The sequence below is a fragment of the Vombatus ursinus genome, unplaced genomic scaffold (genome assembly GCF_900497805.2).
Source record: "Vombatus ursinus unplaced genomic scaffold, bare-nosed wombat genome assembly UNPS02014798.1, whole genome shotgun sequence".
NCBI classification, from domain to species: domain Eukaryota; kingdom Metazoa; phylum Chordata; class Mammalia; order Diprotodontia; family Vombatidae; genus Vombatus; species Vombatus ursinus.
The window spans coordinates 49518827-49545163 of record NW_020954576.1 but is presented as its reverse complement, the minus strand read 5'-3'; the positions used below and the strand labels follow the sequence as shown (position 1 = coordinate 49545163).

The following is a 26337-nucleotide window of genomic DNA, read 5'->3' as shown; positions in this document are numbered from 1 at the left end:
CATCTGGCTTGATTAGCTCCCCTACTCAGTAAACTTGTGTGTTTCTCTGTTTCCTGCAGCATGAAACTTCGGTATTTAAAGCTCATTACAGCCTTCCCCCAACCTATCTTGCCAGCCTTATTGTTATATATTACTTCCTTTCTTGCACTTCACAGTTCAGCCAAAGTGACCTTTTCTCTGTTCCTTACACATGACATTTCATCTACTGTCTTTGTACTTTTGCACCAGCTTTCTCCAATGCCTGGAACGTACTTCCTCCTCCTTTGCTTCGTAGAATCCCTCGCTTTCTTCAAGATGCCCCTGAAGTACATCACTTTGTACACAAAGCCTTTCCTCATCCCCCTGACTGCTAGTGTGCTCCTTCCTGACTACCTTGTGTTTCTTTTCTAGATATTTATTCCATGAATACACAGAAATGTGTTTGTGTTATTTTCCCTGATAGAAGGTAAACTCTCTGAGAGCAGAGGTTGTTTCCTTTTTTGTCCTTGTATCCCTAGCACTTAACAAAGCCTGGCACAGAGGTGCTTAATAAAGACTTCTTGACTCAGTAATAGTAACTGGGTCAGTTTTAGCTTATTTTTAAAAACCTGAAAATGAAAGTCCACAGGATTTTAAAACTATTATCTCCTCCAGTAGCTGCTGGCGAGTCTGTGGAAAGGACAGTGTTTGTTGCAGATCTGAGTGGATAGTGGAGAGACTGGAAAAGTAGGATGGAGCCACGTTGTGAAGAGCCAGTAAAGAAGTGGCGAAGAAGAATTCACATTTGATCCTAAAGGCAGTGGGGAGCTTCTGGAGTTTATTGGTTGGAACGGGAGGCAGGAGTACCTCAACCACTCACATCACCTACATATTGTTGTGAGGATGACATGATCATAGATTTAGAGCTGCAGGGGATATTAGAGGTCATTGAGTCTCACATCCTTATTTTACAGATCAGGAAATTGGCTTACAGAGAGGCAGGCTGAGTGACTAGTTTATGGTCCCATAGCTACAGAGTGTCAGAGGTAGGATTTGAGTGCTGTCTTCAAATCCAGCGCAGTGCCCTCTATGCCATGTGTCCTCTACCTCGGGACCAGGTTTTCCCTCTGAGAAGGGAGGTTTGATTTTTCTTTTCTTTTTTTCTTGTCTGTGGGTTGTGGCAACTTGGAGAATTTTGTAAAATGTGTGTTTAAGGTGATACACTGAAGTTTGTTGAGTAGGGGAGCTAATCAGGCCAGATGTGCTCAGATATTCAAATGGATCCATGATCTCGTAGTAGAGTATAAACACTGTGTTTATAAGTAGGAAAGAATATTAATTTCCCAATTGTTTGAGAATTGTGCCACATCTATTTTTATGAGAGAGAAAGCTATCCAGATTTGGGGTTATAGATGTGACCAAAACCATTCCAGCTGATTGGCCAAGTGCAGCCAATATCTGGAGGAAAGATGTTAAGGGATGGTGGTTCCAACCTCACTTCAGTGGATATAATCACAGAATGCCTCAACGTAATTATGTTAGATAATGTATAGAATGTCCTTTAGCTTTATAATTGTAAGCCAGTATTAATGTTGTGGAAAGACAGACATTTTAAGAAAGGCTTCCTTGCTATTGCGGTGGGAATGTTGGTGACTGAATGTCTTTATTGTGGATCACAAGAATCATAGATTTAGAGCTAGAAGGGGCATCAGAAGGCATCTAGTCTTCGCCCCTCATTTTATAGGTGAGGAAACAGGTCTAGAGAGCTTAAGTGGTTTAAGATCACATCTATAGTAAGAAGCAAAATTGCCATTTGAACATGGATCCTCTGACTCTAGATCCAGGGCTCTTTCCATTATACCCTGCTAACACAGTAGGCAAGCTAGTTGCTGTGTCTTCAGCTTAAAATAGATTAATAATGGTCAGTTTACAGGGAGCTCTAAGACAGTGCCCGAAATGGGACCAACTTGATTCTCATTGCCTTACAAGCTTCTGCCTCATACTCTCTTTTTTTGGGGGGGGGGAAGTTGGGGTTAAGTGACTTGCCCAGGGTCACACAGCTAGTAAGTGTCAAGTGTTTGGTCTGAGGCCGGATTTGAACTCAGGTCCTCCTGACTTCAGGGCTGGTGCTCTATCCACTGCGCCACCTAACTGCCTCTTGCCTCATACTCATTGCACAGCCCTTTATGATCTTGTTTCCTGTTAAACTTCTTTCTTTTGTTCTAATACCCGAACTACGGTACCTTGTAGTTAAGTTTCAGATGCATTGTTGGTGGAGGTAGGCACCTGAGGAGGCAGATGGATCAGGTGGTGTTTTTGATTTACAGATAAGGAAAACTGATGCTCACAGGTGGTGATGTGCCCTACTAGTGTTGACATTTATTCTAAAGAATAGGATCTGGATGTTTTGACTCTGTTGAGTGTTTTTGTCTATTAATAAGATAACTGCTGGCACCATTACATCATCTACCATTCAGCCTTAGGGTTTAGCTGGATGAAACCTCAACTGTTTTTCTTTTTTTTTTTTTCCCTTTCTTCCCTGCCTTGCTCCCTAGAAATAACACATGACACTTAAATTTTTTGGGGGGGCAGCTAGGTGGTACAGTGGATAGAGCACCAGCCCTGAAGTCAGGAGGACCTGAGTTCAAATCTGGCCTCAGACCAAACACTTGTCACTAACTGTGTGACCCTGGGCAAGTCACTTAACCCCAATTGCCTAAAAAAAAAATTTTTTTTTAAGGATTTGCTCCTTGATACTCCAGAGAACTATATGTATAAGTCAAAGAAGGGCCAGTATCATTACTGAAAGCTGAGGTTCTTGGGAGTGGTTTCCTGGATTCAGATCAATTCAGCAAGCATTTTTGTTAAGTGCCCACTATCTATGTTAGTGGCTGGAGATGTACATATAAAAAGGAAACAAGGCTTGCAAATCATCAAGGACTCCCTACCTCAGCTCAAGTTTCCTGTGGGAGGTCTTGCCCATTCCTCTAGGTATTTGTGCTCTGCCGACTTCCTTTAAAATTACTTTTTTATTTACTTACCTGTACAGTGGAATCTACATTCCAGTAGAATGTCATTTATTATTCTTTCATTTGAACTCAGCATTCATGAGAAATACTGTGAATGTAGAATTGATAAGACTTGGAAACAGATTAGATGTGGAGTAGGGCTGAGAGTGAGGTGAAGAGTCAAGGATGACACTGAAATTTTGAGCCTGAATGACTGGGGAACTGGTGCTCTTGATAGTAATAGAAAAGTTAGGAATGGGTGAAATATAATGTTCATTTTTAGCTTTAAGATGTGTACAGATTGTCCAATAGACATTTGGAGATGGAGGTCAGTAGATTGATTAGGGCTAGATAAATAGATCTGAGAATTAATTGCCTAAGAGATGATAATTGAACCCATGGGAACTGCACTAAGCAGAATAGTATAGTAGAAAAGAGGGCTCGTGACAAAGCTGTGGAGGATGAAGATCCAGTGAAGGAGACTGAGAATAGCTCACACAAATAGGGGAACCAGGAGAGAGTAGTATCTTAAAGATGTAGCGAGAGAGTGAGTAATAGTGTCAAAGACTACAGAGATGCTAAGAAGAATGAGGATTGAGGAAAGGCCGTTGGATTTGAAAATTAAAACATTGTTAGTCATTTTGGAGAGTGACATTTCTGTTGAATGATGAAGTCAGAACGTAGACTGTAGAAAGTTAGAAAGAGAGTAAGAGGAAAGAAAGTTCTATTGTTATAGAATAGCTTTCTCAAGAGATTTAGCCACAAAAGATAGGAGAGATATGGAAAAATATCAAGGATGGAAGGATCAATTGTGGGTTTTTTGAGGATGGGAGACATTGGACATATTTGTAGGCAGGAGCCAGTAGACAAGGAGAGATTGAAGATAATTGGATGTATATAGTTTTTGTCACAAAGGTTTTATAGAAATGAGAAAGTAGCAGTATTATCTTGATTGCTTTTTTTGGGTAGTAGTGTGGTCTATCGCTTTTTTTTTTTTTTTTTTAAGGCAATTGGAGTTAAGTGACTTGGCTACGGTCACACAGCTAGTACGTGTCAAGTGTTTGGTCTGAGGCCGGATTTGAACTCGGGTCCTCCTGACTTCAGGGCCAGTGCTCTATCCGCTGCGCCACCTAGCTGCCCCCAGTCTATCACTTTTTTCAAGCTTTTGGTATATCCTTCTCTCTTTCAGATGTCTTTGGACCAGTCTCCAGCACAAATCTCCTTCATGTGTACTTCTGTTGTTAGTTTATCTTAAGCAAAACCCAGCCAGAGTGTCTAGGCTGACTCTGCCCATGTGCTGTCGTTGCTTTCTTCACCTAAACTGGTACCATTTTGGACTCCGCTCTCTCACATCGCTGAACTCCAGTCACGTGCCAGATTTGGTAGATTCTCTTCTTGACCTGTCATTTTTTCTTTACCCATACTGTCACCTCCCTAACTCAGACCCTTATCACTTCTTGCCCCCATTGGTCTCCTTTCTTTTTATCACTTTCTCCATCCTCCACACTTGATTACTAAAGAGTCTTCAATGGTTCTCAGTTGCTGTTAGAAGAAAATAGATGCTCCTTTTATCATTTAAAACCCTTCATAGTCTGCTTTCCAGCCTGCCATTCTAGGTGTACTGTAGTTCACATTAATCTCCCTTCATAGTCTATTGAAGAATTTTATATTAATTGTCTTTATGGTCCAACTAAATAGGTCCATGTGCTACTTCCCAAACTCCCATTTTATGGCTTGTATTCCTTTGCACTGGTTTTCTGTGGTGCTTGCAGTGCAGTCCCTGCTCACTTCCACTTCAAGTACCACTTCCTGTGCAAATCTCTTCCCTCTTTACCCCAATGATTAGTGCCTACTCTGTACTTAATTTGTATTTATTTTCTTGTATTGTGTGGCAGTTGTACAGTAACATATGGCGGAGAATTTGTGTTTTATTTATTATCTGAAGAAATAAATGTGCTTTTTGCACACAAATCATTTATCTTTGTTGTTTTCATCACAAAATCATTTTAAGGATCATTTCTATTTTGCATAGCTGGTGTTAAGTGTAGTTCATTAAAACAGCTGTTGGGAATACTAGCCAGTTCTTGATTTTTCTGTGATAGATTTTCTCACCTTTTTATGTATTTCCCTTGCTGACTCTTTAAATATATCCTTGATAGATTAGTACCTTTGTCAGACAGTGAACATAAGGCAGGCTTATTAAGGTAAACTACCTACTCCTAAGGTAGAGCATTTTACTCCTATAAAAATAAAAATTTGGGAGTAGTGGAAATTAGGCAAAAATGAATCATCTCTGGATTTGTTTGTGCCATTTTTCTTCATGAAAAAACAAGAGTTGACGGTACTTTATTCTTGGTTGACTCATTTATGTTGTAACCTTCGCTGTGACTGGATTTCACATTGTTCTTAAAGGTTGACTAAACTGTTACTAACTGTCTTGACTCACATTCCCATGACCTGGTTCAAAGACTTGTCCTAACTTGTCTCTGGAGATTTCTCTTTAAGTGCTACTGAAGTACTTTAGCATCCTTATCTAAGTAACTTCCACTAAGAGGGCGTTCTGGAGCTTAGAGAGGAAGAACCAAGTAAAGACAAGGGAGAATATGTGAGTTGGACTTGTAGGTAAAATAATTTAGTTTTAAAATGTTGTGTGGAGGTTGGATTATATGTGAACCTGTTTTTTGCTTCAGACAAAATCACCTGAGAGAGGGTGTCAGTGATTTACTTGTTGGCATGTGCCTGAAAGTCATTCAGACACGATAGATACACTGACTGCTTATGTTGGAATTGCCTTTATTTTAGAATGATGGTGGGTGTTTCTTTTGTTATATCTTCAAAAATTGATTTGATTAACCTGTTTTTGAATTTAGGAAGTCTACAGTGCTTTAAGTAACTTTCTTTTTTCTTTCTTTTTTTTTCCAGTAAAACCTACAGATCTCAACTTCACTGCCAAAATGTCATTGTCTTCTACTGCTGCACATTGTTCAGCATCTGAAAATGCTTGCAGAATTTCACCAGGACAAGTCAATCAGGTAACTTGCCTTTGGGTATTTCTGTTTCTCTCTCTTTAAAGAAAATATGCAGCTCTGGTATGGGAACTGAACTAACTGGTGATTTAATTTTCAGATGATAGCATTCTCTACAGACCTGCTTTAGAAACACATCTTATGGAGGCCATGACCACTTTTTCTAGGCTCTCATAACTTTGAGTTGATTACTAAGTAAAAATAGTTTGATTACTAAAGAAGGCAATAATTTGAAAGTTAATGTTTTTCTGAATGTAAGGATTGTGCTAATGTGGTAAGACAGTGTTCTGTGGATTATTCAGAAATAGGTTGTCCAGCATTTTTACTTTCTTCCATCTGCAGCTTAGGGTCCAACTCCTTTTTTGTTTATTAGTACCTCTGTGAAGTGTTCAGCTCTTAATGAAAGTAATAAGTGTTATAAGTAGATTAAATGAGGTCATGATAGAAAATACCATATAATGAACTGTCATTAAAACCAGCATTATATCCAGTGGATCAACCAAAAATAGCCCTTACTGGTATTTTAAAAATTTGGCTTACTTTGGAAAATGTTTTGTGTCTTGATTAATTTTTTTTGGGATCATATGTGTGATTTCTTTGATGTTGAAAAATTCCTCAACTAATTTAGATTGGCACCTGCTTTGCAGTTTAACCTTAGAGATGTATCTGGCAGCACTGAGAAGTTAAGGGCCTTGCCATGGTCATGCAATCAATATGTATCAGAGGCAAGACTCGATCCTTTGTTTTCCTGAATCCGTGCTTGGCTCTCTAATTCCTGTATCACACTACTGTCCTACCTGAATTTTAAATCTACAGTTGGCTGGCATTCCTTTTCTTCAAGTGCAGGTTATACAAGAGACCAGTTCCTTAGAGGTGTTAAAAGTGTAAAATGTACTTAAATGACTCAAATTATTTTAAAATGTATGAGTAAATATCTTAATAGATTGATATCAAAACTAACGTTTTATTTTGGGAATATAAATTTCTGAAGGGAAGATACTAGGACAAATGTATTTCATGTTCTTGAGGACAATGAATAAATATTATTGGTTGCTAATGTAGTGGTCTGTGTGTAAGAAATAACCGCCAGTGTTTCTTAGGCTTTTAGAGAGACTCACATATTTGTGTATGTCTTTCATGATATACATGAAATTTTAGCTAAAATGTAAATAGCAGGTTATATTTATGTCTTTATTAGGTACGACCAAAACTGCCACTGCTAAAGATTTTGCAAGCAGCTGGTGCACAAGGTGAAATGTTCACAATGAAAGAGGTAAGCATCTAGACCTGTTGTACATTAGCTTGTAGAAAAAAATAGAAGTCAACTAATTCTCTAATACGTTTCAAGAATACTTTAACAATGGAAACCAGGATATGAATTAGTGTCTAATTCTGTTAGCAGCTCACTGTATATACTTTTAGACAGTCTAGATTACTGTGTAACAGATATTTTCAGGACACATCATGGGAAAGGGAGAAGATTTAAATCAAGAGTTCTAGTTTTGAGACACTGGAGTAACAGCTTCTGCTGTCTTTTAAACACTTAAGTTCAAGTTGTATTTGGTTATAAATTTTTTCCTGTAGAGTTCTTTTTGAAGTGTGTTGTCAGCTAAATGTAAGATTCACTGTGAATTCATTTATTTTAAGATTAAAATGCAAAGTGTGTACAAGATTAAAAAAATGACACTGTCACTGATTTACAGGGTATCCTGCCAGCCAGGAATTAAATGCAGTAGTTTTTCATTATAAATGTGTCAGATATTCCTGCAGAACCCTGTGACTTATTTTAAACACTTATGCATTTAAATAACTTACTTAGCTTCTACATTTTTTTTTTTTGCAAAAGCAAATTGAATGCTTTTACGTGGTTGAGGGCTTAGTGTTAAAATGTTAAGCAGTATTAGCAGCCCACAGATAGCCTAGTAAAGATCTTCCATTGAATGGAAAAAAATTATGTGTATCTGTCTCTAATTTACTGAAACATTTTGTTTTGACACAACAAACAGTTCCAAACAAACTGTTTGAGAGCACGTTCTTGGAGAAAGTTAATTTACTTATTGTTAATCTAGAGGAGGCATGTGTCATTTAACTGACAAGATGCTCTTGCATTTGGCCAAAGTTGTTGCTTCTCTATTGTACTCATTATGTATACTGTTCTTTTGGTTCTATTAACCTCATTTAATGTATCCTTTCGTAGGTCTTCTCAGGTTCTTCATTATTCCTTATATTGCAGTAATATTCCATTTCATTCACATACCTTAATTTGTAAGGCATTTCTCAAGTTTGAGGGCTTTTATCACCAATAGACTATTATGGTAATGTTTGTAAACAGGGTTCTTATCTTTCTGTAACTTAGCTTCCATGTGATGATCTCAGTAGTGAAATCTCTTGAAGAGTATGAACAAATTTGTAACTAATTGCATAATTTGAGATTGTTTTCCAGGAAGATTGAACCAATTCAAATATAGCTCTACTACTAATGAATTAGCAAGCATGATTTTCAACAATGCGTTTTCCATCTTTTTAGTATCTTTGCTAGCTTAATAGTTAGGGGATAGGGTAGGGGATTAATGCCTCAGGATTGTTTTAGTATGTCTTTCTCTTAACAGGGATTTTGAAAATTTTTCAAGTCTTTTTTCAAATGAGATAATAATTGTTAGTATCTGTTGACTAGGGAGTGGCTCTTAGTCATACGCTTTTGTCATTTCCTACAGTTTTTGGCTGTCAGACTTTTATTAGAATTTTTTAATGCAGTTTTCCCCAGGTTTGTATTTTTTCATCAGATGGATCGGTTTTTATTTGTACAGAAGCTTTTTAGTTTTATACAATGATTGTCTTTTTGTGTTTCATGATATTTTCTATCCTATGTTCGATTATGGATTTTTTCCCTAGTGGAAAAATAGAATCAAGTAGAAAATAGTGGAGAATTTCCATTCCTAGCAGAGAGTAAAAATTAGTTGAGAATAGAAGGTTTCATCTCTCATGATTATGGAGTTGTAAAAGATAGAGCTTTCTTTTCCCTCTAGTTTTTTTAAAATTATATAACTTTACACATTTATGATATTTATCCATTTGGAATTCATTGTGGTAGAAGGTATAAAATACTGAACTAAAGATTTTTTGGTTAGGCTTTTTTTAATTAAAAAAAATTTTTTTTTTCAATGAACAATAGTTTATTTTCTCTCCCACTCCTCATATTACCTCCACGCCAAAAAGAAAAACAAAACCCTTGTAACAAATATAGTGAGATAAAACACATTTTTGCCTTGGCCATGTCTGCAAGCACGTCTTGGTCTGCATTCTGAGCCTATCACCTTTCTGTCTGTGAGGAGGTGGGTATCATGTTTTATCACAGGTCTGCTGGAATCATGGTATTGATCAAGAGTTCTTTTTTTTTTTTTTTTTTTGTTAACAATATTGTTATTATCCTCCTTTATCTGTTCACTTCATTCTAAATACATGTCTAACCCGGATTTCATGAAAGCATCCCCTTTTATAATTTTTTATGGCACAATAGTATTCCATTGCATTCATATACTATAACTTATTTAGCCATTCCCCAATTGATAGGTACCCCCTTAGTTCCCTATTCTTTCCTACTACAAAAAGAACTGCTATAAATATGTATGTATAGAAGTTGTTGTTCTCTCTTTGATGCATTTGGGGTAAAGGCCTAGTAGTGTTATTTCGAGGTCAAGGAGTGTGCGCAGTTTTAGTGGCTTTTTGGGCACAGTTCCAAATTGCTTTTCAAAATGGCTGAACCAGTTCACAGCTCTATGAGCAGAACATTCATGTGCTATATCTTAAGCTTCTTTATTGTTATCAGTAGTTATATATAGGCAACTAGGTGGCATAGGAAGACCTGAATTCTAATCCTCCTGCAGACAACTAGCTCTATGACCCGGGCAAGTAACTTAACCTCTCTCTGTCTCAGTTTCTTCATCTATAAAATGGAGATAATAATCATGTACCTCACAGGGTTATTGTACGGATCAAATGAGTTTACCTATGTAAAGCGCTTTGTAAACCTTAGAGCACAATATATGTATTAGCTATCATTATTGTTATTATTATTAATCTTATCTAATAAAGAACCTCTTCTCCCAAGAGCTTGTGCTCTTGGATTTATCAAAAGCTAGTTGCATTTGTTTGTAGGTCTTGCTTATTTAACCTATTCCACTGATATCCTTTTCCATTTTTTAATCCAGTGGTAGATAATTTTGTTAATTGCTGCTTTGTAGTGTGAGATGAAATCTGGTAGTGTTAAGCCTCTCTCCTTCCTACCATTTTTTCATTATTTCCTTGGATATTCTTAACCTTTTATTCCTCCAAATCATTTTTAAAAATTAATTAATTTTAGCTTAAGCTTTTTTTTTTTTAAACTAGGCAATGGGGTTAAGTGACTTGCCCAGGGTCACACAATAAGTGTCAGATGTCTGAGGCTGGATTTGAACTCAAATCCTCCTGACTCCAGGGCCAGTGCTCTATCCACTGTGCCACCTAGCTGCCTCTCTATAAGCTTTTGAATTTTAAATTTTCTACCCCTTACTCCCTACCTCTCTCCCCAAGGTGGCATGCAATCCGACGTAGGCTATACGTATGCATTCCTATTAAACATGTCCTCACATTAGTCATGGTGTAAAGAAAAATTGGAATCAATAGGAGGAACCACAAGAAAGAAGAAACAAAACAAAACGGGAGGAAAAAAAGCAAATAGTGTGCTTCGATCTGCATTCAGACAGACTCCATAATTCTTTCTCTGAATGTGGATAGCATTTTCTATCATGAGACTTTTGGAGATATCTTAGATCCTTGCATTGCTGAGAAGAGCTAAGTCTATCAACGTTAGTCATTGCACAACATGGCTGCTACTGGGTACAGTGTTTTCCTGGTTCTGCTCACTTCACTCAGCATTAGTCCATACAAGTCTTTCCGAGTTTTTCTGAAGTCTGCTTGCTCATAATTTCTTATAGCACAATAGTATTCCATTACATTCATATAGCACAACTTGTTCAGACATTCCCCAGTTGATGGGCATCCCCTCAATTTCCAACTCTTTGCTACCACAGAAAGAGCTGTATAAATATTTTTGTACATATGGGGCCTTTTGCCATTTTTATGATCTCTTTGGGATACAGCCCTAGAAGGCCTCCAAATCATTTTTTAATAATTGTCTAATTACTTTGGTAATTAGATTAGTAAAGCACTAAATCTATGGAGTAATTTGGATAATGTTACAATTTTTACTACACTGGAATGTCTAATGTGTTTGCGTTTCAAAGACTTTTGCCCAGTTCTGGGTTTCTTAAATAGAGTGCTTAGAAATCAATTCTGTGAAAATTCCCTTTCTTCCTCCATCCCCAGACTTAAGCACAACATTCTGTATATGTTTTTCTTGTGTGCGAGACATTTCCCCCTTTTGTTCCAGTATTTCCTTTCTTGTTGCTGATGGGTGATTTTGTGTGATTTTTGACTAGAGTTCTTTGATGTAGAGGTTTGGTTTTTTTTTTTTAAGACCACTTAGAATATTTTCTCTTTGCCCTATCAGCTCTTGAGAGTAACAATTACTTTTTATTTTTTTGATGATTATCAGTCTCTTTTTCTCCTCTCCTAATCTTACCACTCTCTTCCTTCCCCCAAGTCTAAAGGTATTTCCAATTTGATATAATTACCTTCCAAAAGGGCTAGATTTTGAATAAGCTTTTTTGTACCATTTTCTAAATTCTAACTTGATTGTGTCTTTGAGAATCTAAACACTATAGTAGCCTTGTTGGTCTATCAAAGTCTCATGTTTAGTTGAAAGTTCTTTACCAGAAATAACAGTAAAAAATAAATCAAATGCTTTATAATTAAAATGATGAAGCTTTGACACAGAGAAGAGTTGAGAAAAGAACTCTTTCCATTCATTGCAGGGTTGAGGGACTATGGGCAGACAATATTGAATATACTGTCAGATGAGGCCTGTGTATTAGTTTTGAGTTTTGTTGAAATAACCTTTTTTCTTTTTTATCCTTTCAAAATTTTTTTTATAAGATAGGTTTGGTTGGAAGAGATAATTAGATATATATATATTTCAAGAGGAATGTGATCAAAACAAAAGACTTCAATTAAAAAAGGGAAAATAAGAAAACACTGTCTTAGTACTGTTCCTAAACCATCAGTTTTTATACTAGTGTTGTTTTACAGCAATGGCACTCAACTTTTCAAATATAAGTACTCTTTTTTTGGTTAAACAATTTTGTGAGCCTCATTCCCCCCATGTAACAGTTACGTGCATGAATGAATATTGTGTTGGAGCTAAATAGAAATCAAAGTAACAATGCTAGGTCTGAAGGGACTATGCAGATCCCTATTAATAATTCTGTGGCCACAGCCTCTGAGTTGGGATCCACCATCCTAAGATTTAGAGAGATGAAGGGACTTGTTCACTGTCACACAGCTTGGTCTGTGCGGGAGATGAACTAAGGCTTTTTGTGACTCACAAAACCCTCTGTCTTTGTCCAAGGCCACCTCTCTGTGTAGAAAGCCACACTGCTTTTTCTCGGGCAAGTGAGTACATTGCTTTGGACCTCAGTTCCTATTCTTTGCAATAAGGTTAATACTGCTCGACCTATCTAATTCAGATTGTTGTCAGAATCAAATAAAGTAATTGAGGAGAAAGTATTTTGAAAAGTATACATTTTCATAACGATATTATTAGAGAAGCCTGCTCTGTGTTCTGGGCAGGTTCTCTTCCTCAGAGTTTGACCCATGCAGTTTGGCCTTGTTGCTGGGTGTCTTCCTTTGGTCACTACTTTTCCTTTCTCTCCTTGCTCAGGCTACTTAGTAACTGTTTCTATTAGTACTCTGGGGCATGTGTCTTGGAAAAAGACATATTGTAGCATCACTTATCCAATGTAATGAGAGTAACTTTAGGGGATTGTCTGTGCAGATGTCCAACATAATAATGAGGTAGTTATTGACAGTTCCCTTAGGCTCAGCAAATTAAGTTGGAGAGGTATATGGGCATAAATGATTCATAATACATATTTTACTCTGCTTATGACTCTGCTTATGAGTTCTAACTGGCTGAGGACATAAATGGACTTAATGAAGCATTGTTACTGCTGGTTTTTGGTTTTTAGCCTGATACCTGGGCAAATCACTTACTTTTTAGTTGCTTTAATTTTATATTACTGATTTCTAAACTTAATTCTGTAAAATAAAGCAGCACTAAGCTAAAATTAGTGAGAGTATATGATATATTTTACTTAAAAATTGATGCTCTTTTTAAAAATGTTGCTAACCATTATCTCTCTTGCCTATTATAGAATCTTCCCAAGTACCAAAAAAGTTCAGTTAACCAAAATGAATCAATACACTAATCATGTCAGATAAACCTCATTCTATAAGAGGCATTTGTCATTTCTCTCAAGTCAAGATTTTTTAAAATTGTTTTTTGGTGATAACTTTTTGATCATAGTTAATGTATTTGTCTATTTTCCTTCTGTTTTGTTACTCAAGTGAAATGCTGCAAAGTAGAGTAAATTTTTAAGTAATTGCATGCTGAACTTAAGTATACTCATTTGCTATAGATTATTTTTTTTTGATTGAAGGGAATGCTGTTATTTAAAGGAAGATGATTCCGTTAAAATAATCTCCATGTATTCGAGATATAGTTTGTCTTCCTAAAGTTAGGTATCAAGAGTGAGGTTGAGAAGAGAGAAAACCTTCTAAGTAAGATTTCCTTGTATATGGAGCCTTTTATTTGGAAGATCACTGAGCTTATTAGCACTAAGAAAATGGTTTTGGTATGACTGAGGTAATTATGTAGTCTACAGTTCCAGGAAAAAAATGGTGGAAGATCACCTGTATAAGATTCTAACCGTCTTCAGACTTCTTTAAGGCTTTAGTGTTTCCTCTTCTGGAGTCTTCCCTCTTTTTTTCATTTTATTACAACTATTATACAATGGAGGTGCTGGACTAGATAATGTTCCATCTAAGTGCTATGATTGTAGCTGACTAACATAAGTTAAGATGGAGAAAAAATTCTATAATATGCATTTTAGGCACAAAACTACTAGAAACAGTTTTTATTCATTTAGATTAAACACATTCTAAATATTAGAGAAATAGAGGTCCAAAGATGGGCAGAGTTTCCTATGCCTATGTTAGAAATTTGAAAATTTCTAATACAAACCATTTTGGGGTATTAATTTATAATCTCTAATAAATAAAATTCCACACTTGGGGTTAAGTAAAAGTTCAAAATTTAGGTAAAAGTCCCAGAGCAATAATAACTTAATGTGTTGGTGCATTCTGAATAATTTTCATAAAATTATTCAGTGTCTTTGGATATTACCTCGGAGGCAGAACTTCTTAGCTTGGGGTTCTGGAACTTGTTTCTTAAAATATTTTAAGGGAAACACAAAAAAAGGTGAAGAATTCTGCTTGGAGGATTCTTAGTTCTACCTGGTCAGAAGTAAACTGGAGACTTCCTTCCTTTGGTCTAAAGATTATTTTAAATAACTTCAAGAAGGCTGGATTAGAAACTAGTTAAGTCTTCTGTAAGAAAGATGTAAAAAGATTTTAGTGAAGGACTTTGTTTCAGAGGATAAGGGTTTCTTAGGCAGATTAGTCCAAAGGCTTTGGGCTAGGATGCCTAGAAAAGCGCTTTCTTAATCTTTTTAAAAGATACAGTGTATGTTAGATCTGTATGCCAAAGAGATCCAAAAAAGGGGAAAAGGACCTAGTTGTACAAAAATATTTATAGCAGCTCTTTGTGGTGGCTAAGAATTGGAGATTGAGGGGGATGCCCATGAACTGGGGAATGGCTGAACAAGTTGTGGTATATGATTGTGTTGGAATGTTACTGTGCTATAAGAAATGACAAGCAAGATCTTTTCAGAAAAACTTGAAAAGATTTCTATGAACTGATACAAAGTGAAGTGAGCAGAACCAGGAGAACCATTGTACACAGTAACAGCAATAGTGTATGATGAGGAAGTGTGAATGACTTGGCTATTCTCAGCAATACAGCGATCCAAGACAATCCTGAAGGACTTGTGATGAGGCATATATTTAGGTATATACAGAGCAAGTACCAGATGACCGTGGGGGAGAAGGCGCCAAGAGCTGGTGGGACAGGGAAGGCCCCCTGCACAAGGCAACACTGGAGCTGAGGCTTGATTCCAAGAGGCGGAGATAAAGAGGAGCAGCTTTCCAGGCCTAAGGGGTTGCCAGTGTGCAGGAAGAAAGCAGTGTAGAAGGAATGGTGAAAGTGTGTGGAGGGTGGAATGATAGGGATGGAAACAGGATGGTGTCAGGATAGGAAGGGATTTAAATATCTATTAAGCCACTACTGAGTGCAAAGTACTATACTAGGTACAGGGGACACAAAGAGAAACCTGAAACCACCCTTGCCCTCATGGAGCTCTCATTTTATTGCAGTAGATACTATTGAGATTTTTTTTACTGTATCACTGAGGTCCTCAAAAATACTGATGTTGACATTCCTCAGTAGATATCCCTTATCTCCTATAAAAATGAATGTTGAATTTTAGGGAGTATCTGGACAGATGTTGTTTTGCTGTTTTATACCCTTGCAGGTCATGCATTATCTAGGCCAGTATATAATGGTGAAGCAGCTTTATGATCAGCAAGAACAGCACATGGTATATTGTGGTGGAGATCTTTTAGGAGAACTGCTAGGACTTCAGAGCTTCTCTGTGAAAGATCCAAGGTAAGAAGATTCAAGGTTCGCCTCTGGGGGTTTGTCCACAACCTTGAGTGACGTGTGGTCCTGTGTCCAGAAGCCATCAGGAGTTGAGAAGTCCGTGTTCTTTTCTCCCTGTGTAGTAACATCTACCCCTTCTGAATCCAAGTTCTCTTAAAATTGGTTTGTTGTTGTTGTTGTTTTCTGTTTTGGGGAGGCATTTGGGGTTAAGTGACTTGCCCAGGGTCACACAGCTAGTAAGTGTCAAGTGTCTGAGATCAGATTTGAACTCGGATTTGAACTGGGGTTCTCTTTACTTCGAGGCAAGAGCTCTATCTACTGCGCCACCTAGCTGCCCCTTATCTTAGAATTGTAATGGGGATTTACTTAATTAAAATTTAAAACTAGAAGGCAAGAACTGATTCTTCCATGAAATAATCTTTATTTAGGTTGGCAGGCTACAGAAATTGAACATATTAGTTTGTCTGTCATAGATCTGTTTCTCTATCACTTAAATAGGAATAATGATGCAGCACCTCCCTGCCTCATATGGAGAGAAATAATAACATTTGATAAAAAGCACTTTGAGAGTTCTTAGAACTATAGAAATCTGAGTATGTTTTTTCTGTGTTTAATTTTTTCCTTCATTTCTTAACAGCCCCCTTTATGACATGCTAAGAAAGAACCTGGTCACTGCAACTGTCACAGGTATGTCTGTCCTCTTTTGTCAGAACGTATATATATAGTACATAGTACAGCAGTGATTTGATTAGGGTAAGTAATAGGAAAGGAGGAATGTGAATGAAATCATATGAGAATGATTAGAAGGGATATATCACTTTTTTAAATGTTACTGCTATGTATTCAAGTGCCAGTTCGTTTAACTTTTTTCTTGATTATGATATATTTACTCTTCCAATGTTGTTGATAAAGTATTTGCAGGAAATTGTGTGTGTGTGTGTTGACTATATTTGTCAAGAAAATGACGAGGTCCTAGGGTTGAGCAAGTGAATCAGGCATAATTAAGAACTGGGTCCTTGGGGCAGCTAGGTGTTGCAGTGGATAGAGCACCGGCTTTGGAGTCAAGAGGACCTGAGTTCAAATCCAGCCTCAGACACATAACATTCACTAGCTGTGTGACTCTGGGCAAGTCACTTAACCCAAATTGCCTCACTTTAAAAAAAAAGCAAAACTGGGTGTTTGTATTTTATCATTTCTAAGAATGTAAAATTTACAAAACAATTTTGTTAACTCTCTCCTCCCAGATTTTCACCTATTTGTTTGAGCTTGTCTCAAATTGGGAAAGTCTGAAGATTTTTGAAACTTTGTCCTCCAAAGAAATCTACCCCAGTTGTGTTAATCTCTGAAATTTTGTCTTGTTTTGATAGTTTATAGCAATAAGTAGGTTGGTGGTCATCCACCCCCAATGATTGTGCTTGCTTAGAAATAAGGGAAAACACTTTGAACTCTTTCAAACCTAAATGTGTGAATTTTAGTTCTTATATTCTGCAGATAAACTTTGGAGTCCTCTTGGACTCACTGAGACATTTCTCAAATCAAAGTTCAGGAAGGCCTTGTAAATGGCCACGTTCTTGAAATTTAATTACTTGTGCAGTAGTTCAGCTTCTGTAGCTGTAGAATCTGTATTTCTTTGAGCACTAAAGGAGGGAAACGTAGCAATAAATTTCTGGTATTCCAGTAGACACCCTGGAAATCAATAGACTTTGTGTCTAACAATTGAATTATAACAATAATAGGATACATATATCTCAATCTCTAGATCTGTGTATACATAGGCACACATATGTATATCTGTTTAAAGTCCTCCTGTTTTGTTTTTTTTTCACTTCATTTGTTATTTCATACTAATTTTGCAGGAGTTAGCTTGCTATAAATGCTACCACTGCATAATCTTTTCATCTGATGACAGAATTTGCCCCAAAATGTTTTTGTGATTGCCCTTCTAATAGCAATTGCACTTTTGTGAATGAACTTTTCTTTGGCTGTTTCTGTTAACATAAATGGATTGGATATTGCATTTTCCATTAGTAAAGGAAATGAAAGGAAATCTCTTCCTTCCTTCTTTTACCTCCACAGCTCTTGTGAAGCATGTTTCACCTCCTGGGATATACCTTTTGTTTTGATTGAAGAGAATGCTATTATTTTTTGTTGTTGTTTTTTCAGAGTCCATCCGTTCTTTTTTTTTTTTTTTTAATCAGAGATGTTCAATTCTTGCTTATTTTTTTATTTTTTTGTCATAAAACACTATTTTGTAAAAGTGCAGAGAGTAGAGCAGATGTAACCCCTCTCCCAAACATCATCGTCAATACTGCTTGTGGGAATGCTATTATTTTAAGGAAATTTTTCCATTAAAAATCTTCTGTGTGTTTGAGTAGGATAATAAAAGGAATCAGGTGTGGCAGGTCTGGGCATTTATTTGATACTTCCATTCTTTGCATGTTAGTTTTCTTAGAGGTGATTTCTACTTTGTTTTGTTCTGCCAGTAGCTTTAACAGAAATAAGTAGCTGTTTTGGAGCTATACCTTAGAGTAATTGTCTAACCAGCTCTATATCTGTGTGGTATCCTAACTTGAACTTTTCGTTAAAGGACTGTATATATTAGCAAAGGTTTTCTCAAAAGGACCAATAGTATGTTTTGACCCCTTCATCTTCTGTCTTTAAACATTTTTTTTTAACTTACAAAGCATGTCTCTTTACTTATCAAAAAAATTAACAGAATTGTAGCAGTTTTGGAGAGTTCTGCTTTGTACCAACATCTGTATTGTCAGCTGAGTTAAGATTGAAAGATCTTTACTCTTTCTTTGGCACTCCTTAAATAAGATTGTCAGTGATTGTATAATGAGGGGAATTGAAGAGGAGAGATATGACCATGCCAAGAGCCATTCTCATTGTAACTCAGGTGTACCTTTGTGTCTGCATAACAAGTACTCCTGGGTAGTATCTTCATAGGATCATAACTCTAGAGCTGGGAGTGGCCATAGAGGACATTTAGTCCAGCCCCGCTCATCTTACAGGTGAGGAAATGAAATGCCCAGGGTTATACAGTAGGAAGTAAGCATTAGAGGTGAGCTCTGAATCTAGGGCCTTTGACTTCAGAACCAGTTATTTCCTTGATGATTCCTTCCCTTGTTCCTTATTTTGCCCAGGCTTTATTTCTATCTCCTTTTGTGTTTGCAAGATTTCCAAGTGTTGGAGTCTTTGAAATGCATTTTTCCTTTAGAATGATTTAGTCCCTAAACAGTAATCTCAGTAAGGTTATTATAATTTATTTACCTTGATAAAATCTTTAATCTGCTTACTTTGCCCTTTTTTTGAGCATACGTAGTGACCAGGGTAATAATACCGTGTTTTAGGCACCTATAATTTTGCATCAAGTCAATGAGCACTGTCTATTGTAGTTGTCAAATAACCAGCTTATACTCATAGTATCACTGGTACTGGATTGGATAAATATACTTATTTGTAATGAAGGAAGCAGAGAGATTTGTTTTCAGATTTCTTGTAGACCTTTACAGATTTGGCAGTTTGATAAAAAATATGATGAAACTACACGTGAAGAAGCTCTTAGAGTTCTCTACCACATCTTAAGAGTTCTATTTCTGATTGTAGCCATGTTTTCAAAATTTCTTAGAGAAATTTGGAAACTTATTGTAGAAGAACACTTGTAGCCATCTCGCTTAAGTAAAGCATCTCCTCTTCCTTCCCCTCTCTCCCTCCCCACAAATTATACTTTCTACTTCATTTTTAACCAGGCACATCTTGACCTAGCTTCCTTGTCTTTGATTCCTCTCTCCCTGCTAATGAGAGCATTATGCAGTCATCGTGGAGGCCTACACTTGTAAGGGCCAAGTCCGGCTCCAGGAATGCTTGCTGAGGTCCTTTTTGTGTGGAAAGAATGGTTATTACCAGGGAAGGTTTTTTCCTTTTGTTTTACTTACCATCTAGATGCCGCACAGACTCTCGCACTCGCACAGGATCAGAGTATGGATATTCCAAGCCGAGATCAACTGAAGGTAAAATCACCAACTGGTGACTTCTTTTGTTGTACAGAGTGGCCCCTTCTCTGTACCTCTGGATCGTGGGCTCCCAAAACCTTTGCTCCTTGTCGTCAGACTTGACAGGTAAAGTTCTTGGGAGTCTACAGACCAAGGACAGAGTGAACCTTCTCTGTTCTGCCCATAACAGAGTTCCAGTCTCTGAGTCTTTCTTGGGATGTAGCACTTCTTATCTTTATTCCTTCCAGTTTACACTCTTTTGAGTTTGTGTATGTGTGTATGCGCATGTGTTTTGAACAAACTGCTTTACTGGAATTGAAACATCCTATGTGCAAGTAAGTACCAATCAGGCAGTTTCTTGTAGTTTTCCCCAAACCTGTTACTATAATCTTGATTTTATGTTCATTGAATCAGTCTCCTAGGAGACACTTCCTTTATTTTAGTAGTAGGCTAGAAGGAGGCTAGGTGCTGACAGATTGTTCAGAATGATCATTTTTGGCCTCTTTTCAGCTGAGATTTTCTTCAGGTTTGGGACTTCCCAGCTCCACTCGTGGTGGGGTTAGGGAAGATAAACTGACTTTCTGAATTTAGATGAGTGTTGTTTACTTCAGTGTTCACTTTCTGGTGCATAACCCATTGTGTTGCACTTTTACTGGTGACTCAGTATGGAACTGCTACATCCCCTTGGCCCAATCTAGTCTACCACCCTCATTGGTTGGTTTTCTCCTTCCTTCCATTTAGCAAGGTGCAGAGGGAAGTTCTAGCCCCAGGAATGGACCTGAAGAAGGTGATGCTCCTGCTCTGTCTACCTCACAGCGTAAATGCAGAAATCCAAGATCAGGTGAGGTTTTAAACTAAAGCAATGGATTCTCTTGTTGTGGGCTATAAAAATAACCCTATGATAAAATCCTCCTTCAGTGCCTTATTGTGGCATCATGGTATGACTGTGGGCTGTGGAAGGCTGCATTAGCAGAGCATAAGTTTTGGCAGGTATTGCCAAACTAGGAAGACTTTGAATGTGTTAACTCTCGACAGACTGGGTATCTTGTACAGAGACTGACTTGGATAAGTCTTGAAAAAATTACCACCAGTTCGGCAACAAGGTGAGTAATTTTTCAACCATGACAATTCTTGAAGACCATTTGCTAAGTCATAGAGGGGCTGTAATTTCCTTCATTGAAGGGTGTACCTTTGCTGATGACATCCAGGGTTCTTGCATCATTCAAGTAGAAGAACTAAAATAATCCTCTTCTATAACATAGACATTTACTGTAATGAATTAATGCTATTCTAGAAGCTCTCATCTATGAGTTTCTGAGTGCTTTATTAATTTAGTTTTCTCAGAACACTGAAGTCAAAGGGATATGTCATATCATCTCCTTGTTATTCTTTGAAACAACATTCTTTTTAAACTTCTTTTATAGCCCTAGATCCAGTTGAGTTTTTCAGAAGAGGCTAGGGAGATCCTTAGCATTCTGCTTTCAAATTGATTTTTTGTTAGGGCTCTGGGATGACGGGAGAAGAAATGTCATCATGCAGATAGTAGTCTCCCACTCACCCACAAGTCACCAAGTGAATTTTCCCTCTCCATGTGGCCTAAGACTCTACAGCCATTTCAATTTCAGTTCACTTCAAATCAACCTTTTGTTGCACTCTCTCCCTATTCTTGATCAGGTTAGAATTGGGACTTGCCTTGCCTGATGGATGGGAAAGTCAGTTTTCAGGGAGTCTGAAGTTTATGGAGCTTAATGGGTTGGGACTAAGATTTCTATTTCTCAGACCTTTGGTTCTAATAACCAAATAACATTGCTGTAACATTGTATGTATGGTTGGAAAAACCCAGGTTGAGTTAACTAGGATGTGGGAAACCAAATAAAATCTCCATTGTGTTAAGTAGTCTTTCAGAGTCATGATTTTATGTGTACAGATTTACAGAATCATAAATATACATGGAGGGTATTTTATAGCATACATGGTTCCTAATCCAGGTACTTGGTCTCATAAGTAAATATACACTTGGAGGAAATGGCAATTTAAATCCCAGTAGTACGTGTAATTATTAAGTAATGTCATCAAAATATTAAAGACCTTCCTGAAGGATATTTTGAATGTTCAAGTTATCAGGCTCAGAATTTTTTTTTCCTTTGTACAGATTGCGTAGGGATATAAACTGAATTGTGTGTGATCCTTGAAATCTTTAAGCCCTATCAGGAGTTTTTGGAGTGGAGTTTTAAATGTGTTGTCTTGAAGAAGTTTATTTTTTATGTACATCCTTTATGATGCAGAAACACTCTAAAGAGTATGTTTGAAGTATCCAGAAACTTAATTTGTCATCATGCTATGTATCTGGGCATGTTTGCTTTTCGGTCCCCTCGACTTACATCTTCTGAGAGGGGGAACAAGTGGCTTGATACTTGAGATAAATCTGAAGCTCAGGAGAAAAGAATGGTTTATTTTGAGTCTCTCAGAATAGGTGCCCTTAGAATGGATTGTGAAATTTGTGTGTATGAGGAAGATGGCTAATATAGAATAGTCCTAGCAGCTAACTTTGACTTGATACTTTGACTGCTATTAGAAATCTCCAAGGAGCAACTAAACTCAGAGTCATTTTTAGATCCATTGATATAGTGACAAACATGAGTTTTAAGTGTACAGACAATTCTTGCTTTATGTCAATTCGTGTTACACAAATTCAACTTTATATAAATCTGAAAGAAAGCTGCATTCCCCCCCCCCCAAAAAAAAACTACGTTAACTTTACTGTACCATACTGTGCTCGCTCTCTCCCCTTCTCTCTCCTCCTGTCTCCTTCCTTCCCCGTTCCTGCTTCTCAGCTCAGTGCTCCGCGGCCTCCTCCTACCAAAAAACAAACAAACCAAAAACCCCTCAAAGGGAAGGACCTCCACGGCACCTGATGGGGGCTTAACTTGAAGTCTCCAGCTAAAGAGAGGATAACTTTGCTCTGCTCACCCACGTGTCTGTCTCCTGTGTCTTCTGTCTTTTGGGACTCGGGTACCAAGTGCCTGACCCTAGCCTCCATGTGTCTGCTTCCCCAAGTGTTTTCCCTGTTGGTTCCCCTCTATGTCTGTCGCCCCTGCTTGTTCCTCCTCTTGCTCTTGTTTCTCTGTCCCTGGCCCCGACATGTCCTTGAACCATGTGCTGGCTCCTCTCCCTCCAAGGGCATGTGACTTCCTTCCTGCTTTCCTCCCTTCTCCATGTCCATTCACATTATGTAAAAATTGCTTTACGTAAAGGTCTGCCTTGCTTCTATAGGGACCTATTTATTGGAGTGCTGTTGTTTGTTAATAACAGTAATTTATATTTATGTAGTCTTTCAGAGTTATAGTGTCCTTTCATATATATAAATTATATTAATTTATATAGTCTTTTAAAATCTCATAATAAATGTGAATTTTTATATTATTTCACTTCAAAAAAAAAATAAGAGCTCAGAGAGCTTTAATTTACTCAATTGGCTTGCTTAATTTATTCATGGTTACTAAGTAGTAGAGATAGGACTTGAATTCAAGTGTTCTAACACCTGAATGAGTCAGATGTGCTCTCACATGTACCCCAGTGGGGGTACCAGGAGTGCTAGTGAAGGCTTAGGAATCACCTATGGGTTCTATAAGCAGCTAAGGGCATTGGAAGCTAAAAGGTTTGTTTGGTCTTTTTTTTTAAAGGAGAGTATATGAAAGGTTGGAGGAGGGGAAAGTAGAGGAAGAAAAGGGTTAGGCGTGCTGTAAATTGCCTGCTTCTGGCTTATAGGTTAGAGCAGTGAACAGGGAGTTGGAACCACTACAGTTATATTTTTTGCTCCATCATTAAATTACTGAAGACCTGGAGCAGATCATTTAATGAGTATTTCTTCTGAACAGTAGGAAGATAATTCCTGTTCCTTATCTACTTTGTACAGAAGTTGTGGGGATTATTATTGTTATTATTATTTTTTTTGTGTTTGTTTGTTTGTTTGTTTTTGGCAATTAGGGTTAAGTGACTTGCCCAGGGTCACACAGCTAATAAGTGTCAAGTGTTTGGTCTGAGGCCAGATTTGAACTCAGGTCCTCCTGACTTCAGGGCTGGTGCTCTATCCACTGCGCCACCTAGCTGCCCTTGGTTGTGGGAGATTATTAAAGAATATAGGTTCTTCAGTTTCGTGTCCATATATAGTATATTCATTATCGTCATCATTCAGCTTCTGTAGATGAAGACTTCACAGAAAATTTAACCCCAAACAAGTCACCTCGGCTAGACCTTGTGTTTGAGGAATGGGATGTCGCTGGCCTGCCTTGGTGGTTCTTAGGAAACTTGAGAAACAACTACACACCAAGAAGTAATGGCTCAACGGACTTACAGACAAATCAGGTAAATGCCTGTTGGATTTGGAGGGCTTGTGCTGCTTCCTTCTTGTAATTTCAGGGTGGCTTTTTTTGTTGAAGTTAAAGAATGGAATTTGTTTCTGTCTTGCTTTTGACAGGAGCATGTATTTTTTGTTTTCTGTTGGAGAGTACAATAGTCTGAATGCATAGACACATTAACCTCTTTAGCAAAGTGCTTCTCAAGAGTGCTAGAGAAAGAATAGACACAGAACATCAATAGATTGACGCAGAAATAAAATATTCCGTGGAGAAAGCTAGATATTTAATTTGGTTTGGGTAATTAGATTCTTTATGCTGGTCCTTATGTCCTCCAGGAGTTCAGAAAGTGCCAGGGCAAAGGGCTTTGGGAGCCTTCGTTATTTACCTCCTGATATTTCATCAGTAAACTTAATTGATTATTAAAGGAGTACAAGGATGGTTTCCATCTTTTTGCAGTGCCATTCGTGGGAGGGAGTTTTTGTTGAGCAAATCTTTGTGAGCTGCAACCTTTCAAAATATTCCGAATTGTTTCTCTAGTCTTATGGCAGCAGTCTCAGTAGAAGGATCTCACTTAGGGATTGCTCCATAGGACACAGTCACCACTGACAGTGTGAGAATTTAACTACTTCTATTACTGTGGAGAATTCATTGCCCTCATCATCCTTTGAATATTTCCTTTGGCTAATATTAGAATATAGTACGTGGTTAATTCGTTGAATGAATGGTCAGTGAGGAAAGCCAGGTCTTCCTTAAGAGAGAGAAGTTGTTTGAGTTAGGTGGCATCAGCCTCACTGATGGACTTCTGACTTAATACCCATTCTGACTTTCATCCACTTTCACTTTCTTATTCTTTAGGATATAGATACTGCCATTGTTTCGGACACTACGGATGACTTGTGGTTCTTGAACGAGTCAGGATCAGAGCAGCTAAATGTTGCAGTAAAAGTTGAAACTACTGATACTGAACAAGCAAATGAAAGAGGGAAAGAGAGTGACAAAAAGGTTTGTCCTAGAAAACTATTTTGTTAATCTCATGTGTGCACATTTTGTAAAGAAGCTCCCTCAAGTCATGGACCATGTCTTAAGCCGCTTTGCACCTCCAGTGCCTAGTAAGTGTCTTACACATAGTAGGTCTTCAGCAAATTGTTGTTGATGGTTAACTCACACAATGCCCTCTCATTTTGCATTTTTCCTTTTTCCCATCTCTCAGAAGATAAAGCTTTTAAAAAATTTCATAATTTATCCATCTTCATTTTATTATAACCTTCTACAAACAGGAAATTAGTCCAGAGAAAGCAGCAACTCACCTGTCTTTGCTTACCTATTCTTCTGTAATTTTCCTTCTGGAAACCTATTCATATATACTACAGAGTGTAATCAGGAGGCAGAGTAGACTTTTAAGTAATAAAAAGTATTTTTTGGTACCAGAGAAATTGAACAGCCACAAGGAAACATCCTTGAAAAAGTGATATATTCTCCAGTTATCCTTAAAGAAAAGATCCAGTGAAAATCATGCCCCACATAAACTTTATGTATGCAATTCTTCTTTTGTTTATTTCCTTTTAAAAATGATTTTCATAGGAATTCAGTTTTGTGGAAGATGGTTGTTTGTGTAGATGCTTGTATTCTTAGCCTGGTGACACAGGAAGGTGCAAAAAGACATAGAGATGCTTAAGACAGGGAGGAGGATTATCATTGGTAAATGTGGATTAAGTGCAAGTTTTGACAGTTGTATGTCTTTTTGGAAAAGTATTCCTAACATTGACATTCTGATCTCTGGGAACTCTGAATTGAAGCTGCTGTATTTACTGTACCAGAAACTGTAATCATTATTTTTCAGTTTAGTAGAAACTTTTTTAGGTAGGGTTAGGCTTTAGAGAGAAAGGAATAATTTTGTTGGCAGCATATTTTTTTCTTAAAATAATTATAAACAACAATTAAAAGCATGAAAAGTAAAGAAATATATGCATAAATGTATATTTGTATGTATCATAGACTTATCTGTGCTCCATTCTGAATTTGTCTGAAGGTCTGTTACCTTTTGACTCTTTTGTCCATATAGTTAGAGACTGTGTATGCTGTTCAGGTTGGGGGGTTAAAATGAAAAGCTCTGGATTTAGAGTCAAGCAGACCTGGCTTTTTATAATTTTGAAATTCCTTTATCTTTATAACCTAACATTCCATCTCTCCATACATCTTTTCCTTCTCAAACTTATTCTTCATTCTCTCTATAGCCCCTGCTATAGCTTTACTTGTTTTCCTTCCCTATCTTCACCA

General features: G+C 37.3%; 1 protein-coding gene across 8 annotated transcripts in view; it reads left to right on the top strand.

The window, feature by feature from the left end:
- The window catches only part of MDM4 (MDM4, p53 regulator), a 65386-nt gene that overhangs the window by 7019 nt on the left and 32030 nt on the right, over window positions 1–26337 (top strand). For 4 of the 8 annotated variants that reach the window (XR_003569926.1, XR_003569925.1, XM_027871617.1 and 1 more), the window contains exons 2-9: window positions 5889–5998; window positions 7191–7265; window positions 15580–15713; window positions 16345–16394; window positions 19653–19720; window positions 20444–20543; window positions 23898–24067; window positions 24916–25062. Coding sequence is in view for 4 of the 8 variants with exons in the window: in XM_027871617.1 (XP_027727418.1) it covers window positions 5921–5998; window positions 7191–7265; window positions 15580–15713; window positions 16345–16394; window positions 19653–19720; window positions 20444–20543; window positions 23898–24067; window positions 24916–25062 (822 nt within the window). In the remaining 4 variants the exon portion in view is untranslated. Of the gene's footprint in view, window positions 1–5551; window positions 5572–5888; window positions 5999–7190; window positions 7266–15579; window positions 15714–16344; window positions 16395–19459; window positions 19743–20443; window positions 20544–23897; window positions 24068–24915; window positions 25063–26337 lie in introns of those variants that run through there. The other 4 variants (XM_027871616.1, XR_003569927.1, XR_003569928.1 and 1 more) reach the window with 4 other exon arrangements.